The following is an 18596-nucleotide window of genomic DNA, read 5'->3' on the forward strand; positions in this document are numbered from 1 at the left end:
TCAAGTTCTGAAAATATGCATATGGCCTGCAAACAATTTTTATATACATCACTGAGAAACACGTGAAAGTTCAAATTTTGTAATTTTATTTAACTTCAAGTACTATCTTTTTTTTTTTTTTTTTTTTCAAATTTCGACTTTCGGTAATTTTAGTTTCAATCTCAAAATGTTTATTTTGTTTCGTTTACTTGTAAATTTGGTTCATTTTAATCTAGAAATTAATTTTGTTCATTTCAATGGTTGGTTCAAATTTGTCTATTTCTATTTTGTACTTTGAAAAGTTGATTATTTTAGTTTCTTTCACATTTCTTTTAGAATGGTATATTTCTATTACGTTCACTATTTTAGTTTCTTTCACATTTCTTTCAATTATAATCTTTAACATGACCTTATCTCATTAAATTTATTGAAATGTAATTATAAATTTATAGTAAAGAATTTCTATTGTATATAAATTTTGTGATGAAATTTTGTAATCGTAGACAAAATTGGTCAGTTTTTAAAAATACAGAAATCAAAATGAACTACAATAATTAAAAATGAACAAAAAGTTAAAAGTATTCGGGCAAAAATAACATTTAAATATTTTTATTTAATAGTGGATTTTTTTAGCACTAACAAATATGAAGGTAAAGATTTGAACTTCTGAGTAAAGGAGCAGATATCTTTAACGCATTTATATTTATATTGATTTTGAGGTAAGTTAAATTATAAATTTAGTTTTTGGACTCGTAGAATTGTGTCTAATCGGTTCTTAAACCCTAATAAGCTATAAAATTTTTAATGTTGTATCTAATAAGTTCCCAAACTTTAAAAGATGTTAATACATCCGAAACTTTCAATTTTATGTGTTTAATAGACTCCCAAATATTAAAAAATGTTGAATGAACTTATTAAATACAAAATTTAAAGGTTTGAAAAATGTTGTACACGACCCTAAAAACTTAAAACAACCTAATTTACTCAAGTAAATATTTAATCATTTATTTTCTTTAAATTTTAATTATTGTTTTTAGGTTAAATATTACCGAGTAATCCATAGGGTTAGGTTATTATCCATTTTTCCAAATTCTCAAATCTATCCCTAATGTATTAAAAAATCTCAAGTTCATTCTGCACAAAAATAAAAAATAAAAAAAGGTGGTCCAAAATTGACAATGTTCTTAAAATACAGTATTGTAATACCATAAAATACTAAGAAATAGTATATGACTATAAATTTTATTATTAATTTATCCTCGCATATATATATTTCTTTTTTAATTCAATATGGAGTAAAGAATTCAACATCAACTTTTGTAATATTAATATGTGTCTTACCTCCATTCAGCTATGTTTATATTGATTACGATTCTAGATTTAAGTATCACGATGGATTTAAAAGATACATGAGCAACATAGGTTATAGTTTCCGCAAAAATGCTTCATGGTTAGTTTATTAAAATTCATGCATTTGTGCATGTGACCCTGATACAAAAGGGGGACGTAGAGATTGTGATTATTAGTTATCGAAAAATATTTGGATCAAATGAAGACCAATCCAGCCATCCTCACCACTAAATGGATGACAACTCATTATTTTTAATAAAAAATATCTCTTTTACATTTATCTCTCTTGGTTATCAAACATTTAATAGTAAGGATGGCAATATTAGTCCTCGCTTATGAAGAGCAAGCATTTTACTTATTTATTTTACCTCACTATTCTCACCCCTCTACCGTCTATGGTAAAATATGACGTAAGTATCAATAATACTTTAGTATGTGCCAACCAGAGCATAGCTCAGCAAATTAAGACATATGTATGTATCCAACCATGAAATTAAGAGTTTGAATCCCCACACTCAAATGTTGTACTAAAAAAAAGAAAAAGAATACTTTAGTGTACCTTCCACGATTTTTAATAAGGGTAGTTCAATGTATTGTAACACCCCTCATCACATACACATTTAGAGTATTATGTTTGAGATCGTTGCAACGTTGAAAGTAGTCTAATGCATGGCACCGCTAAGCTCATTTGGTAACATTAGCATTTCTTGTTTTTTTCCTCTTTTTTAATAAAGAAAAAATAGAACTGTTTGCTCTCAATACTCATGGATTCAAGAATGATAAAACAAGACATTTATTTATGTTGGAATAAATTAGAAATTAGAAACAACAAATGAAAACAAGAAACTTGTTTATGTTGTTTCCAAAAATTCTACACAATTTTGAAAATGTTTCTAAAAAATGAGAAACAATAAACAAGAAACAAAAATGGTTATCAAATACATAGATTTCCTAATAAAATTGGAAACAATAAATAAAAAATGAGAACGTTACCAGACGAGCCCTAATTATCGCCACAGTTGTTAAAAATAGATTCCCCATAGGTGGTGCATAGGTGGTGCCACAGAATATGATATAAAACTAGCAACTTTGGGAGTTGTTAGTTGCAAATTTCTTAACTACATGCATGTGTGACACAATATGTCCATAAAATGATGAGCAAAACTAATCATGCTAAATTCTAAGATGATAACTTATAATAATATGAACACAAGATTGCATTAGTGTTTAAGTTCCACCTTTACAATTAGAGAGTTTCGACGTAGTTATTTAAAAAATTGACGATGCAAAAATGGAAGGAATTAAACATATCTCAATACAAAATGAATCTCATATTGTAATTCCTTAGACCTCTTAAACAATCACATATAATTACATTAATTCAACTATATGTTTCCACATTGTCAAAATAGAACCAAAAAAGTTGCAATTGTACACTCGAAAACGCATCGAGAATAGAGGCAGAACAATTCATTTTACACAATCACCAAAATATACATAGAATAGAAGTAGTAACATCAACGACTTATTTAAGTTAGGATATAAATATAATCACAGGATTAAGAAAAAACAGAAGTGTATGATGGGGAAATAACTTATTGGGATGGTTGGGAATCAGCAGGCAGAAACTTTAGTGAAATACTATTGACACAATGGCGCTCATCTGTTGGTGTTCTAAAGCCTTCTCCTTTAAAAACATGACCCAAATGACCACCACAGGCAGCACATGTGATTTCAACCCTCATTCCATCAGGGTCAGCCTGGTAATTATTGCAAAACCATCTCATTAGTTCAACTCTACAATGTGTTTGTAAATGGAACTTCTCTTTTCAGTTAAGTCGGTAAATTTAGTGCATGAACTTTGATAGTTGTGTCTATTTGAGTGAATTGTTAATTTGTAATTCTACGTAGTTTCTATAGTCAACACAGTTACTAATCAAGTTTTGGCTAATTTGACGACATGGTAAACAAATGACAGAAGAATCAGGACAATTTGACAAAATAGAATGACATGTTCTATAACAGAGATTTGACACGTAAAAGGTGCATGTTGCACATGAAACTTCGTTTTATCTAGTTATTCACTTCTTTTAGTCACATGTCATCTTCGTCGTGCTAAATAAGCTGAGTTAAATAGGCATGTCCCGTAATAATTTTGTTAATAGTTTCAACAGCAGAGACTAATATACACAACCATTGAAGTGGATGGAGAAATGGTGGGTCAACTCAGAATAATGTGATGAGACATGCAAGTTTCTAATCTACATTTTAAGAATGACAGAGGTCGGAGACTCACAGTGCGATTAATGGCTCCAGGAAGACCCTCATAAAATGCCGGCCAACCACAACCGGAGTTGAACTTTGTAGTCGATTTGTAAAGGGGCGTCCCACATCCTGCGCAGTTATAAACTCCGTCATCGAAGAACTTATCGTATTGACCAGTTCCCGGATACCTGTAATACCCCAACAATAACATTACATCCAACATTCATCCGATTCGATCTTGTTCAAGTAAGGTCGTAGTAAATAGACTTGTACTCCGATTTGAGAGGGTGAAAATTATTTTTAGGGTGTGTTTGATGACCAAAATCACTTTACTATTGTCAAAATTACTTCCCTTTCCCTTGATCATGTTTGGAAAATTAAAAATTTGATTTTAAGAAAGCTTAAAATCACTTTGAATTGATTTTTAAGCTATCACGAGAAGAAAATCAATTATACTTCAATCTTTTTTTTCTTCAAAATCACTAATTCTACCGTCGCTCCCAAACACACCCTTAGTCCATTAAAAGTAGATTTCAAAGTTTTCATGGTTAGATAACCAAAAGTGAATTTAAAATTTCTAAAAATACTTAAAAGTACTTTCATGTTTCATCCAAAAGTATTTAGAAAAAACATGGTTCACTTAAAAACACTCTCTCATAAACCATCCCAAAAGTCTTCTTTCTTTCAGAAACCATCCCAAAAGTACTTAGAGAAGACGTGGTTTCACTTAAAGGCACTTTTTTGGTAAACCATCCCAAAAGTTATCTAAAGATCTGTTTGGTTGCTAACGATTTTGAGTAATTTCAAATCTCGACAAAGTTCGAATCCTGTTTTCAAAGGATTTAAAATCAATCTTGAGAGAGCAAGTTTCCACAGCATTTGTTGCTAATTTGAAGCAGGTTGATATAGAAAGCGACGATGGAACCAATAGTTATCTCAAAGAATGCAAGAAAACGATCATATTAATGCAATTGAAACAGAAGAAGTGAAGTAGGTTGCTGGAGAGGTATAAAAACTAATAATAGCTGTAGCGTTTACGTAATGCTATTTGCTAAAATTGAAGTAGCGATTAAGTGATTCAAAGGAACGCATAAGATGATTTCCTTCAAAACTCAAGCGAGCAGCAATTTCCAGAAGCAGAAAATTGGAAAACCGACAAAACGTACAACAAAAACCACTCAAAAAATGGTGAGAATCGGGGACTTACTCTGTCCCTTTCTGTCTGAGAATTCGAAACTGCTGCGGCGAGAGGATGGCCCGCCATTCCTCCTCCGACTTCTGGACCGACCCAGGCGAAGACATGGCAGTGACACGGCCCCCACGGAAGCTACGAGGCCTCGGACAAAAAGCCCCACCGAATCGAGAGGCAGAAATGGCGGAAGAAGAAGATCCGAAATGGGTTTTGAGAAGCGAAGAAGGCGGTAAATGAGGCGGCGGAGAGAGGAGAGAAAGCGGAAGCTTCGCGAGAGCTCGGGAGGAGGAGAGAGGGGAAGTTCGGAGAATGGTGAAGCCCATAACAATGAGAGAGAAAGGAAGATAAGCAGAGATGAAGATGATGATGACGAGGGATTTTTTGGACTTGGATAAAAGGAATATTTTCTCCATGAGTCTTGGGCTTTTGATGATTTGGATTTGGATCTGGATCAAATATTGTGGAGGGATCGGAGAAAATTACCTCTCTCTCCCGACTCGGGTCGGGATCAAACCATCAATCTTATGACATTATAATAGATATCTTATCCACCTCGAATTATAATCTATCGCACTTAAATCTTAGCTTTATCGTGAATGTTGCACCAAAAGTTCGAAAAGAAAGCTTAGTCACCTAAGTTCTACAACTAGAGACGATAATATGATTTGGTTGAACTCTACAACAAGATTGGTTTTGTCGAGACTAACAATGTCTCATCGACATTGACCCAATACGTCACGATTGTTCAATAGTAGTTACATGCACACATGTGCTATCTTGCTTTATTTGAAAGAGTTCAAATATTTTTTCTTTAACTTCTATATTACAACGATAGGGGCTAATTATATTCTTAGTGGTGTTTATGTATTCCATAGATCATGTTTGTCAAATTAAAAAATTAATTTTAGGAGAATTTAAAATCACTTTAAATTAATTTTTAAGATGATTTTGAAAAATCAATTATACTTAAAATTTTTTTTAAAAATAAACGTATCCTAGATAGATGCAATTTAAAATGTTTTGTGGAAAAGCACTGAGGAATCTTTTGGGTTTAAAAATGTTATTATATGTTGATTGACCATGCATAATAAAGAATAATAATATTGTTGGAAATTAAATATTATTATATTTGACCATACATAATCGTATTGACAGGAATTGTAATGAGCTAGCATCCACTGAATTGTTTAGTTGAATAAATTTAATTCATTACTAGTTATTAAAAATAAAAAATTTATTGTCAAAGTTTTAAATGTTGATGTGGATCGAAATGTCGAGATCCTAATTTTATGTAAATATCAATAAAAGGTCGTTGTCGATGGATATTTCTGTTAAAGTTATAGAAATTAAAAAATCGTAAAAAATATTTAAATTAATAAATAAACATTTTCATATTTCTAAATAAGTTAAAAAATAATTAAAATTTATATTATGATATATTAGAGACACTTTGTTGATATTTTTCATATTTTGTCGATTTTTTTTATTATATGATGGAAATGTCGATTTATCTCTCATGTCGATCGTATCAACTGATATTCAGAGCCATACACATTACTAGTTAAGTGATTAATATTTAATAGATAATTAATTCAATTTATTTTTATCAATAAATTAAAGTTTGGTAATGTGTGAAAATGATATCATATTTTAATGAGGGGCTGATTTGCAAAATTAGTTGTCAATATATTATTTTTAGTACAACAAATCAAGAGTTTGAAGTTTTGAACCTCCGATCTCGAAGAAGTAGGCAGCAATTACGGTTTAATTATGCTTACGTTGGTGGTTGTAAATTTTTTGATCTTTAATTATAGTTAGGTTGTTTGTTATGTTAGAAGAGGATAAATTTATGAAGATGAGACTTACTAGTCAATATTATATGTTCTCCAATTATTTATTATAAGTGTCATTCTTGTATCAAAAAACAGGCAAGGTATCCATTAATAACAAATTATAATTACCTCCAAACAATTAATAAAAATTATAATTGTCAATATGAATAAAGTGGGATGATTTAAGCATCTTGTCCCATTTGTTATACTAAAAAAAATATAATTAATCAAATAAATAAATTTGATTATCTAATATATTAAATTTTAGTTAGGTCATTGAATTAATTATTACAATTAGCCATAAAATTGTAGTTAATTTATGTTATAGAGGTCTAATTGAAAAACTAATTTTCCGTCAAACAAAAATTAATACCCTAATTTTTAATGAAGCTAAATTAATAAATCAAGTTTAATAAATTTGATATAATTGATGATGAAATTGTTGTTTATTTCGTTTTTAGTTTTCTATTTTTAAAAGTGATGTTTGTTTGCTCACAATTTCTTTAATAAGGTTTTCAATTCTCTTAAAAATTTATATGAATTCTTGACCAGATTTCAAATAAAAACGAGTATTTAATTTTTTTTTTCAATTTGGTCTAAATTTGAAAAATGTTTATAAAAATTATATAACAAAACAAGAGGGAAAGTAATATTTTTAAACTTAGTTTTTAAAAATAGAAAACAAAAAAGGTAAATGGTTATAAAACAATTATTATAATCAATACTAATTGAGTCTAAATTATTTAATTGCAATATTCAATGTTATTTAATTTACATTAATAATATCTAATTATTAATTTAATAATGGAGTAAAACACGTTTTTTTCCAAAAGAAAAAAAAACGCGAAACAATAATACGCAAGTTCCCAACTCACCGTTTTCTTCTCGAACTTGGATTGGAAGGTCATTGTCGTAATGGCATCTTGTCTAATCATCCGTATTCGAAAATATATATTTTTTTATTATTGACTAAGAAAAATGATAAATTTTATAGGATCGAACCATTAAACTTTTAATTTCATAAAATCACCCGAGCTAATAAAGTTGTTGCAATTAAATTATTAAATAGTGCAAAAATGCATAAACTATCCCATAATTATAAATATGGTTACTATTTGTGTCGATTTCTGCGAAAGTGCCACGTACGCTTTTGTCTTCGAGTTCTAACTGAACCTGCACATAGAAATATAACACTGGTGCAGTTTTTGTTGATTGCACTCTGATGCCTAAGTTAGAACTTGGATGAGAATAAACGAGTATGGAATACTAGAGGTTTTTCTGTAAGAGTATATGTGAGATTTTGCGTACCTCATACAGGATTTAAGTGTTCCTTTTTGTGACGCTCGAGTAGAGAAGAGAGGTATATGGATGAACCGATACCACATCCAAATGAGAAGACTCATGAAATCATGGATGCATGACATGGTTAACAATGACAAAAAATAATTGATAGTCACTACCTAATACCAACAAATTGCACATTCATTTTCGGTGGCTCAAACCATAAGAACTACAAAGTCAAACGTGCTTGGCAACTTGTGTTGGTTCGTAGAAATAGTCTTTACTCTTTTAAGTAGGTCAGATAAAGATGGTGGCGTAGCATAATACGAGTTGTGGGGACCACTCGACATTCTACATCTCCCTTTTGACTATTCGTACGATGTGCTCGACATTTTCCCCTTCGATATGCTCAGCGCTCTCCTCTTTGTATATCATGCGGGCTCCACGTGTTTAAACTAACTATCAAATGATGTAAAAGACTATTTCGAATCATTTTTCAAACTTAAAGGGATTGAACATATGTATTTTGAGAGTGTAAGAACCAATTAGACACTAATAAGAAAATATAATAATATATTTTTTAACATTTGTAATTTTCTCAAAAAAAAAAAAGAAAAAGAAAAAAAAGACTTACCTCCCAGTCCCATTAATGAACGTTGTGAAAACAGAATATTCTGTTTGAGATTTTTCTTGATTGAACAAGTTCATTTTAAAATTAGGACACATTTATTTTCCATTTTTGTCAACGAGCATAAATTAGGGCACAATTTTCTCATTCTCGCTCCCAAAGCAGTGAACTTTCCTTCCGACCACACGCCGGCCGCCATTGGACCCCCTCCACCAAAACGTGTATCGCTATCAATCTCTGGTCAAACTTTTCGCACCAAATACCAAACCCCATCTTTGAATTCTTCTTTATTGTATACAAAAATAATCTAAAAATGGAGCTTTGAATCCAATTCCTCTCGTCAAATCAAATCAGCTTATAAAAGCCCAACGCCACCCACTGCCGCGCTGTTTTCTCCGTCGCCTTCTCCTCAGATCTCCGCCCCTCTCTCGGCCTCTACGGTCCGATCTGGTGACGGGTTTCAGAGATTAGCAGCTGCATTTTTGTTTTTCTTGTTTTGGGTTCTTTGTTTCTGCCGATGGCGGCTACTGTGGGTGGTTTCACGACGTGCTTTACACGTTCGAGTGCAGAATCTGTCGCCCCTTCGACGTCGTATTCTGCCCCAGTTCGTGTGTTCGTCAAGCCCTCGAAGACCAAGAGATTGGTGTTGCAGAGGGGAGCTTCTTGGGGCCTTAGATGCGAGATCGACCCCAATACCGCCTCGGTTCGGAGCAGTCAGATCGGTTCGATCCCGCCTGCTCTTTCGGCTCTCGAATTGCTTAAAACGTCTTCAGCTGACAGTGAGTGTCATGATAAATTTCGGGTTTATTAAGATGATGCCTGTGTTTGAATTTTCATTTGCTTGAATTTTCTTCTGCTGATAGTCTAGAATTTCTCACATTGTTTTGCAATGACGTAAGTGTAATTTGGAATATTTTTATTATCGGTCGTTTACTCCTTTGGTTGTTCATCATATTTGGGGTGGGAGATTCGTAGAGATGCCTTAACCACGGATTCATGGTCAAGACCATCCCTTTTGAAATAGTTTCATGAGAAATGGCCAATCTTGAATTCACACTGATGGTGACTCATTAGTTTGATGAACCATTTCTTTGAATGAAGAAGATTATGCAAACACTTCAATAGCAGTCTGCAACTCTTTGAGGCTTTTATGTTTTAAGAATTATGAACTATGTATTTTTTTTCTTCACAAGAATGAGTGTAGGTCATGAGTAGCTCTGAAAGCTGTACGAGGAGCTAATTGTTTGTACCCTTTTTTCCATATGGGCAGGATATACAAGAGAAAGGAGCAGTATTGTGGTGATTGGGCTTAATGTTCACACTGCACCAGTAGAGTTACGTGAGAAACTTGCCATTCCAGAAGCTCAATGGTCTCATGCCATTGGTGAACTCTGTGGTCTGAACCATATAGAAGAAGCTGCTGTTCTTAGTACTTGTAACCGGATAGAGATTTATGTTGTAGCATTGTCGCAGCATCGTGGGGTTAAAGAAGTGACAGAATGGATGTCGACGGTGCGTATAGTTACTTCAAGGTGTACTATTTTTATCCAATGACTTTCTGGGTCAATATTCCTGATTTTTGTCTCCTTCACGTCTTGCAGAGGAGTGGAATTCCTGTTTCAGAGCTTTGTAAGCACAGAGTTCTATTATACAATAAAGATGCAACTCAACACCTCTTTGAAGTTTCTGCGGGTCTCGATTCTCTTGTGCTTGGAGAAGGTCAGATCCTTGCTCAAGTAAAACATGTTGTGAAAACAGGACAAGGTGTGGCTGGGTTTGACAGAAAGATTAGTGGGTTGTTCAAGCATGCCATCAGTGTGGGTAAGCGGGTTAGAACCGAGACCAACATTTCGTCAGGGTCAGTTTCTGTCAGTTCAGCTGCTGTGGAGCTTGCACAGAAGAAACTTCCAGAATCTTCATATGGTACTGCTAAACTGCTGGTAGTTGGTGCAGGAAAAATGGGGAAACTTGTGATTAAACACTTGATTGCAAAAGGATGCAGGAATATGGTGGTTGTGAACAGAACTCAGGACGGTGTCGATTCTCTAAGCAAGGAACTCAAGGATGTTGAGATAATCTACAAACCCCTTTCAGAGATTTTAGTGTGTGCTGCAGAGTCGGATGTCATCTTCACCTGCACCGCATCGAAAACACTGTTATTCACGAAAGAACATGTAGCTATGCTCCCTCCTGCACGTACAGAAACAGGAAGGCGCCTTTTTGTCGATATATCAGTACCTAGAAATGTTGAGCCATGTGTATCGGAACTTGAGACTGTATCCGTCTTCAACGTAGACGATCTCAAGGAAGTTGTGGCTGCTAACAAGGAGGATAGACTACAGAAAGTGCAGGAGGCTCAGTCAATAATTGCAGAAGAACTAAACAAATTTGATGCCTGGAAGGATTCTCTTGAAACTGTTCCTACCATCAAGAAGTTTAGAGCTTATGTTGAGAGGATCAGGGCCTCTGAACTGGACAAATGTCTGTCCAAGATGGGTGAAGACATCCCAAAGAAAAAGAAAGTAGCCATTAATGATCTTAGCCTTGGTATAGCCAACAAACTACTTCATGGTCCAATACAGCACTTGAGATGCGATGGCAGTGATAGCCGGACTTTGGATGAGATACTTCAGAATATGTATGCTATTAACAGAATGTTTGATCTTGAGACAGACTTGTCTGTCTTGGAAGAGAAGATTAGAGCAAAAGTTGAACGTGGCCAGAAGTAATAAGCCCTTTTTTTTAATATAGTATTTTGTTGATATTCCTTACAGTTATAGCATTCATGTTGCCTCGTGACTGCTTGTAACTTTACACTGTTGGTGGTTTGGTTCCTCTTCCATTGACGATAATCCCGCATCGATGGAATTTTGGAGGGAAAATCACCAAGTAAAGAAATGAGGTTATAGAGAGAGTAGATTCATGTGTAATTCATTTGTTATTTTATGGACAGTAAAATAAAGAAAGTCTGGTGAAAATTGTTGCTGTTGTTTCTTTTATCACAGTACAGATCATCTCATGAATTGTTAAAAATTCTGAATAGATATCCACAAAATGGTGAACTATGTGATAAGGGCGTATAACTGTTGATTTGTAACAATTAAGAAAGATATTACAACGCCAATATTACCTGTAATCTGGTAAGAATCATTTTGTAAGAGGCAAAAAAATGGAAGAAAAGAAGCTCATCTTTTCATTGTACTTTGTTGGAACACATCACGATCAGATTACTTTTCCATCAAAATGGCTCTCATCAAACTGAACCATTGCTGGACTAGCTCTGCATCCCTGTCGTCGTTTTTCGAGATCTGGAAGAGAATATGATGCCGAGGGTCGTCGTGGGGAACCTATGAACATCTTGAACTTGAAAATGAATCGTCATTTACCTGTCTTCAAGTGATAACTGATGAGTTCGGACAAAATATCGACCCATGTATCTGGTACTCCTGGTAAGCACCAGTGCATGCAGTCCTGGCCCCAAACTGCAACTGCATCTTTTCTTCCCAACCAAACTGCTGGATGGGCATCTGCTCTGAACTCACTCAAGTGAGTCAGATCAAGAACCTCAATATCTGTGCCACGTATCGCCTCATCGATGAGACGATTTACTGTTCTGGCTTCTCTATTCACCCCGTTGTTGCTTGGATCAAACCAAATGTCTAGCTGTCCAGGTATTTTTACTTAAATCACCTTGTGGAAGAGGAAAGTTGGTAGAGGGAAATGCAAAGCAAAGGTTGCTCTCACCTGGGATTCTTCAAGAGGTTCATTGAACAAGCAGCTGCCGTTTTGATTCCATTCACCACCATAAAAATGTCTAGGAGATTGTAGACGCCAGAACTTAAGGGTCTTGCCAGGAATTTCATTTTGTATGTAGGAGGCCATAAGTTTAAGAACAAGTTGAAGTCCATCCATCATCTCCAGAGCTGGAAGTATCGGTCGACCAGCACGATAAAAGACTAGAGGTGTCTCTTTTGGAAATTTATCATAACCCCACCTGATAAAAAATGGATAAGTAACTTCCAAAGATGATTTGCCAAATCTTCAAAGCATTCACATTCGAAATATTACGAAAAAACAAGCATACACAATAAGAAATAATGTCGAAAGTGTTACTTTAGATGGCATGACAAGCTTATTAGATATACTTATGTAACATTAAACATTTGCCAACGATGAGTTACCAGAGGACACGCCACTAAAGTATGTCATGGCTCTCTATGTGGCTCTTTGTTTATCCATTCTTCCGTTCTCCGTAAAAGTTCGGTTTCTTCTTAAAATATAAATAAATAAAATTACGAACAACTGAAAAGAGTCATGAAAAACTAGTAAGAAAATTTATTTTCTAAAACCAATTTTCAGAAATCACACAGCACATCAATCTTCTTGAGAGTCTTGGCTTTCCAAAACCACACAGGATAGGCCTCTAACACTTCATGAAATGTTCAAAGAATGACTAGCAAGAATAAGATCTTGATTAATCTAAATTCACACCTAGCATAGAGCTCAAGTTTCGAACAACAGTGCTCCATTTACAAACTTCGGTGAGATTTTGAAGTGAGAAAGGTCTAGCAAGGAAACTACAAAAAGGCAGGAAGAGGAGATTGTCTTAATCAGGCCAAGGAGTTACAAAAGACTCTCAATCGACTTGAACATCATAAGAAGAATAATTAGGAAGTCTTAGAGAGTAATTTTTATCAAAAATCTATTGCTTAGTGGAAAACTATTCTCGAATGTTCGCCTATTTCTTTCTAACCAAATGGCCCAAATAAGAGTACACCCCAAGATCCTCCAAAAGGTCTCTCTTGCAGAAATCAATCAACTTCCAAACATATGAGGCAAAATGCATATGGGTCACCCCGGGGGGATGTTTGTCGTATTACTAAAATTTAAGATAACAACACTCCTACTTCTTTGGCCATCCTTTCTGAGTTCCAAATATTTTTCCATGAAAACAACCTAATATTTCAAATGGGGAATGGAATGTTGACCTATTTAAATAATAAAAAACCATCACAATCTCTCTCTTCATGAGAAAGAATATCGTAGTCATCACGCACTGGGTGCTTGTATCTTGGAGATAACATTTTAAACTTCAAGTCTACCAACTGGAAGGATCTCAGAAACTAAACAACAGCATTAACATACTGAATATCAAAGTCTAGTTGAATTTACATCAGTATCGATGTTTATCTCAACCCTTAATTTCCCTCTAACTTATACCCGGGATATCCAACTTACCTAATTATATTAAATAGCCAAAAGAATGAGGGAATACAAATAAAATGGTACTGATGTAGGTATTTCAAGCAACTTGATTCCCTCCCTTGAGCCATAAAAGTCCCCACAATAAAATGCTACCCTTCTATCACCATCCCTACCTCCCTCCAACCCCCAACTAATAGACCACTTTACCAATACCTTCTGAAAAGCTCACTCACTAGTCCCTCATATAGGCTACTTAGTATCTAACAGATATCAGCATTACATCAAGGGCATTGCAAGGATTGGTTGATTAACCGTCATATTGCTAAAGAAGGGAAAAAGAAAAGAAAGAGAAAAAAGGATTACCAATGGCCAGTGTTAAATACAAGAACATCGTAGAAGTTGGCGATGTTAGCCCAATCATCTGCAGGAATATCAACATCCACACGGTGCACTCCTTCCAATTGACTTTGATTGTCTGATGATGAATACTTCGGCTGCCACCTTTGTTCAATCAGTTACAAGAACATAAGGACAAATTTGACCATTCATAGGGAAGGAAGGAAATGAAACAAAAGATACATGCATGCTGCACCTACACCTGATTGAAATAAAACTTTTGTTAAAGATGTATAACAATATGTACCTATGGAAACTCAGACATGGTCTAGATAGCTCCAAAATAAATGTCACAGACATGATATTGGAGCTATAATATACTCTGCCTGGTATTGATGCAACAATTTTCTTTATCAGAAACATATTAGTTTGATTAATAAAAACAAACATATAGTATAAATAGTGCTGAAGAGTATAAGCTATCGTATCCGCTTAAACTAAAATGATTAAACGTTACAAAAATAACTCTCCATCTACACTGCAGTCCACAAACCAGCAAAATAAGGGGGAAAACCATCAGATCTGACATTTCTACTCTACAACCTCAAAAGTCTCCACATTTCTGAAAATGCGTGCCTCGAAGAATTGAAGAAACATCATTAGATGGATTCAACACACTTCCAAAATTTGTAAAGAAGTTTGAACGAAAGATCCTCTAACAAAGTCATGATAAAGAATTTAGTAATTCATGGTTGCTAAATTATAAACCTTGATTCTGGAGTTTCAATCGTTTAGCTAACTTAGTACACACAAAAGAAAAAGAAAAAGAAAAAGAAATCTAAAAATTCTAACCATGAATAACCACTTTCTATAATTAGTTGGAAATGTGAAATTGCAAAATTAGCAAAAAAGCTACAGATCATACTTGTATTTGGCGAGCAACACCGCACGGTGGTAGGCGACTGTGACATTGAACTTTGGAAAATAAGCACCCTTCCAAGCCCCTTTCCTCTTCCACTTCTTGGCACCCAAATCAGCCGCTCTAAGACTACACAAAAAGGAAGTCAAGAAATTCTCATTCAAGGAATCACCAACAAACCCAAAATTCCTGTTTCTCATCAGATCCAGAAACCGGAACGGATCAATCTGCGGCAAATCGCAGTTCCGGGGCACCCATTTCCACGAATTGATGGTACCCATATTGTCTCTCTGGTTCCTCAAGCAATTCCAGGCGTTTCTATGAAATGGGCATGTCTCATCGTATATGGGTCTGCGATTGGGGTCCCGATTCCAGCGGCCCCTGAAGAGATTGCAAGTGGCTGGCGCAGAAATCTTTTTTCTCTGTGGAGATGGCGAAATGGGGGCGTGGAAAGACACAGTTGCGGAGTAGAAAAAGAGGATGAAGAGGGCAAGGAGGATTAGCCATGGGAAGAGGAGGCGGATGAGCTTACGATGCATTGCAGAGCTTCATCTATGGCGGCGGATTGAAGAGAAAACTGAATCACTGGTTCCTTGCGGCAAGTTATGAATTTGGGAAATCAGCAGTGGAGAGCTGTAACGGAGAAAATTCAAGAATAATGTAATTTAAAAAATAAATTACAAAAATAACGTAGATTTAGAAGTAATAACAGAATAAATGTAGTATAAATAAAAAATTACAAAATTAAGTTATATATTCAAATTGATAAAAATAAGTTAGGTGATAGATAAAAAATTACAAAATTAAGTTATATATTCAAATTGATAAAAATAAGTTAGGTGATAGTTAAAAGTAGGGATTTGAACCTGTGATGGGAGGGTTAAGAATGAACATTGTGACCACTGCTGAACAATTCTTATCCTTTAATAAATTGACAAAATATTATATATATAGCATATATAACTCGCAGCAAATGCGATTTTGGCGTGCAAACTACTATTTTTTCTAAAATCGCAGTCATTAAATGAGATTTACCTGAAATCGGATTTGATGCGATTTCACTATCCTACTTTTGAAAATACTTTCAAACCTACATTATTTGTGTAATTTGTTTTTTAAAAAGCATTATTTAAAAAAAATCCAGCTGTAACATTATTCAGTTTCTTTATTTCCTTACTAAAAATATATATATATATAATATTTATTTCCTTTTTTCTTTAATATTATATATTTATTTCCTTTTCGTTGTTGCAAAAATGGTTTTTTTTCTTCCTTTTTAAGCGATATTGACAGAAGGGGATAGGTTTTACTTTTTGACCGTTTAGTTTAGTTTATTTTCTTTTAATTTATTTTTAATACAACATTTGAAAATGGACAAACTTTTGAGAGGAGATGGGTAGAAAGTTACATTTTTTGGTAAAATATATTTTTATTCTCTGAATTTTAAGATACGATTTCTATTTGTTCTATAGATTTTAAAAACTGACACTTTAGTCTTCAACATTTAGAAGATGGTTCTAAATCGTCATTGAACACATTTGACCGTTAGTTGACTAACATAAATATGATGTGGCGGTTTAAGTTGGTGATTATATTTAGCCGATTTGGCAAAAATTTTAATATAATATACTTTTTTGATGATTAGACGATGAGGTGACATCCCCTCTCAAAAAAATTTCTAGTCCGGAGAACTCTCAATACTCCTTCTATTTAAAAGTTGTTAAGTATATTTATTATTATAAAAAATAAAAAATAGATATATTTTATATGGAGCCCACATATTTAAAGCAATATTTACTCCATGTATTTTATTTTCTCTACATTCTCTCTCCTATTTATTACTCTTATACGTGATTATTTATTTTTAATCTATTTCTCATTTCATTGTTATTTACATCTTCGATTGCTTCTCTTATTCTCGATTTTCATTTCCTTAATTTTTTCCCTTCAAACTTAAATTTTTAATTTTTCTTATAGAATGTTTAAACTTCAACTATTTGTACTCATCATTTAAATTATGTATGACTTTTCAATCTATTTTTAATTTTTTTGGTTCTGTATTTTTTTTATCTATTTTATTCTAATCATTTTATATCTTTTTCATTTTTTCTTGAATACATAAAATATTTTAATGTATTCATCCCACGTGAAGAAATAGATCTCCAAGTATGTTATGTTTAATTTTTTTCATTTTTTAAATTCATCATTTTTATGAATTTTATTATTTGATTATAAATACACTTTTTTTTTGTTGTCGTCATTTACTCAAAATATTGTTCAACTTTAGTTTATCTAAAAATTTTGTTTCAAATAAATGGCTATAATTCAATAAAATTGAATTTTCTAATAAGTTCCGACATATTTTTAATATATGTAAATTAATTGATCATGTTTTATTATTCGATATATATATATATATATATATATATATATATATATGTATATTAAAAAAAGTTGGATAACAAAATAAGTAACAAATAAAATACGTTTTACTTTTTAAGTATTGTTAAGCATCTACTTTTTAAATTTTTGTTTCTATTTAAAAAAAATTACAGATAAAAAACAACGTATTAAAATAGGCAACAAATAAAATCTAATTATAATATTTGATTAAATGATACAAAACAATTATTTAACTATTTGAAAATAAAATTACAAACAAAACGAAAATATCAAAATAAAATAAACAAACATTCTTTCTTATTTTAGAAATCTACAAATGACAATAGAAAATAATATATAAAACTACTCAAATACAAATTTTATTGGTTTGAAGAAATAGAAGAAAGTGAAATAATAGTTACATCAAGAAAAGAAAGTAAATCTACCAAATATAAACTTAACATAACTTAACTGGTTAAAATATATATCCCGATAAAAAAGTCATAAATTTGAATGCATACATATATTGTACTAAAAAAAAGAAAAAAACAATGAAAGAGGAAAAAAGGAAACAAAATAAAGAGAGAAAAATTAACAAATAAAAGTTGAGAATGGGAGAAGTGAAAGATGTAAATAAGAAATAAATAAAATAAATAATCACTTACAAGAGTAACAAATAAGAGAGAATGTAACATGAAATTACGAGAGAGAAAAATAAAATATGTGGAGCAAAAATATGTGGATCCACGTAAAAAAATATATTTTATTTCTTATAATAATAAAGATACTCTATATGTGACAACTTTCAAATGGAATGAGTATGAAAGTTAAACTGTCACATCATATTTATGTTAGTCAAACTAACGATCAAATGTGTTCAAGGACCATTTTTTAAATGTTAGGGACAGTTTTTGAAACATATAAACTTATCTTCAAACTAAAAGTGTATTTTACCCTACATTTTTTTTAGAGGTGGTACATGTATTTTTTAGTGTTACAACGAGGTGAGAGATTCGAATTCATAATCTTTGTTGGGAACAAGTGTCAGCCCATGAACTAAGTTAAGCTTCTGTTGATAGAGGTGGAACATAATGTTACGTTCTAAAGGAGTATTTTTTAAATATAATTTAAAGAGAAAAAACTCCTGCTATTATTCATTTTGATATCTACATTACTCCCTGGTCCCTACTTAAAAAAAAAAAAAAAAAACTTTCGTCTTATCTTATT

The 18596-nt window shown here is 32.8% G+C and overlaps 3 protein-coding genes across 4 annotated transcripts; 1 reads left to right on the forward strand and 2 right to left on the reverse strand.

Moving 5' to 3' along the window:
• Positions 1-2682: 2682 nt before the first annotated feature.
• LOC111025385 (peptide methionine sulfoxide reductase B5) lies at positions 2683-5186 on the reverse strand. The gene is made up of 3 exons (XM_022303236.2): positions 4802-5186; positions 3626-3782; positions 2683-3089 (listed from the first exon to the last, which is right to left on the reverse strand). Exons 1-3 carry the CDS (start codon positions 5107-5109, stop codon positions 2925-2927), a joined length of 630 nt encoding a protein of 209 aa, XP_022158928.1. The 5' UTR covers positions 5110-5186; the 3' UTR covers positions 2683-2924.
• A 3490-nt stretch (positions 5187-8676) lies between these two features.
• Positions 8677-11505, forward strand: LOC111025389 (glutamyl-tRNA reductase 2, chloroplastic). Its single transcript, XM_022303240.2, has 3 exons — positions 8677-9306; positions 9798-10039; positions 10129-11505. Exons 1-3 carry the CDS (start codon positions 9045-9047, stop codon positions 11254-11256), a joined length of 1632 nt encoding a protein of 543 aa, XP_022158932.1. The 5' UTR covers positions 8677-9044; the 3' UTR covers positions 11257-11505.
• Positions 11506-11571: 66 nt separating this feature from the next.
• Positions 11572-15634, reverse strand: TBL12 (trichome birefringence-like protein (DUF828)). Of its 2 annotated transcripts, XM_088123034.1 has the most exons (5): positions 14994-15187; positions 14376-14454; positions 14096-14233; positions 12272-12521; positions 11572-12190 (listed from the first exon to the last, which is right to left on the reverse strand). In XM_088123034.1, the coding sequence occupies exons 1-5, from the start codon at positions 15037-15039 to the stop codon at positions 11906-11908; spliced, it is 798 nt and encodes a 265-aa protein (XP_087979160.1). In that variant the 5' UTR covers positions 15040-15187; the 3' UTR covers positions 11572-11905. The 2 variants fall into 2 exon arrangements, with proteins under 2 accessions (XP_087979160.1, XP_022158933.1); XM_022303241.2 differs by lacking the exon at positions 14376-14454 and having other exon boundaries at positions 14994-15634.
• Positions 15635-18596: the final 2962 nt, after the last annotated feature.

The sequence above is a fragment of the Momordica charantia genome, assembly GCF_013281855.1.
Source record: "Momordica charantia cultivar OHB3-1 chromosome 4 unlocalized genomic scaffold, Mcharantia_2.0 BLBB01000004.1, whole genome shotgun sequence".
Lineage (NCBI taxonomy): Eukaryota > Viridiplantae > Streptophyta > Magnoliopsida > Cucurbitales > Cucurbitaceae > Momordica > Momordica charantia.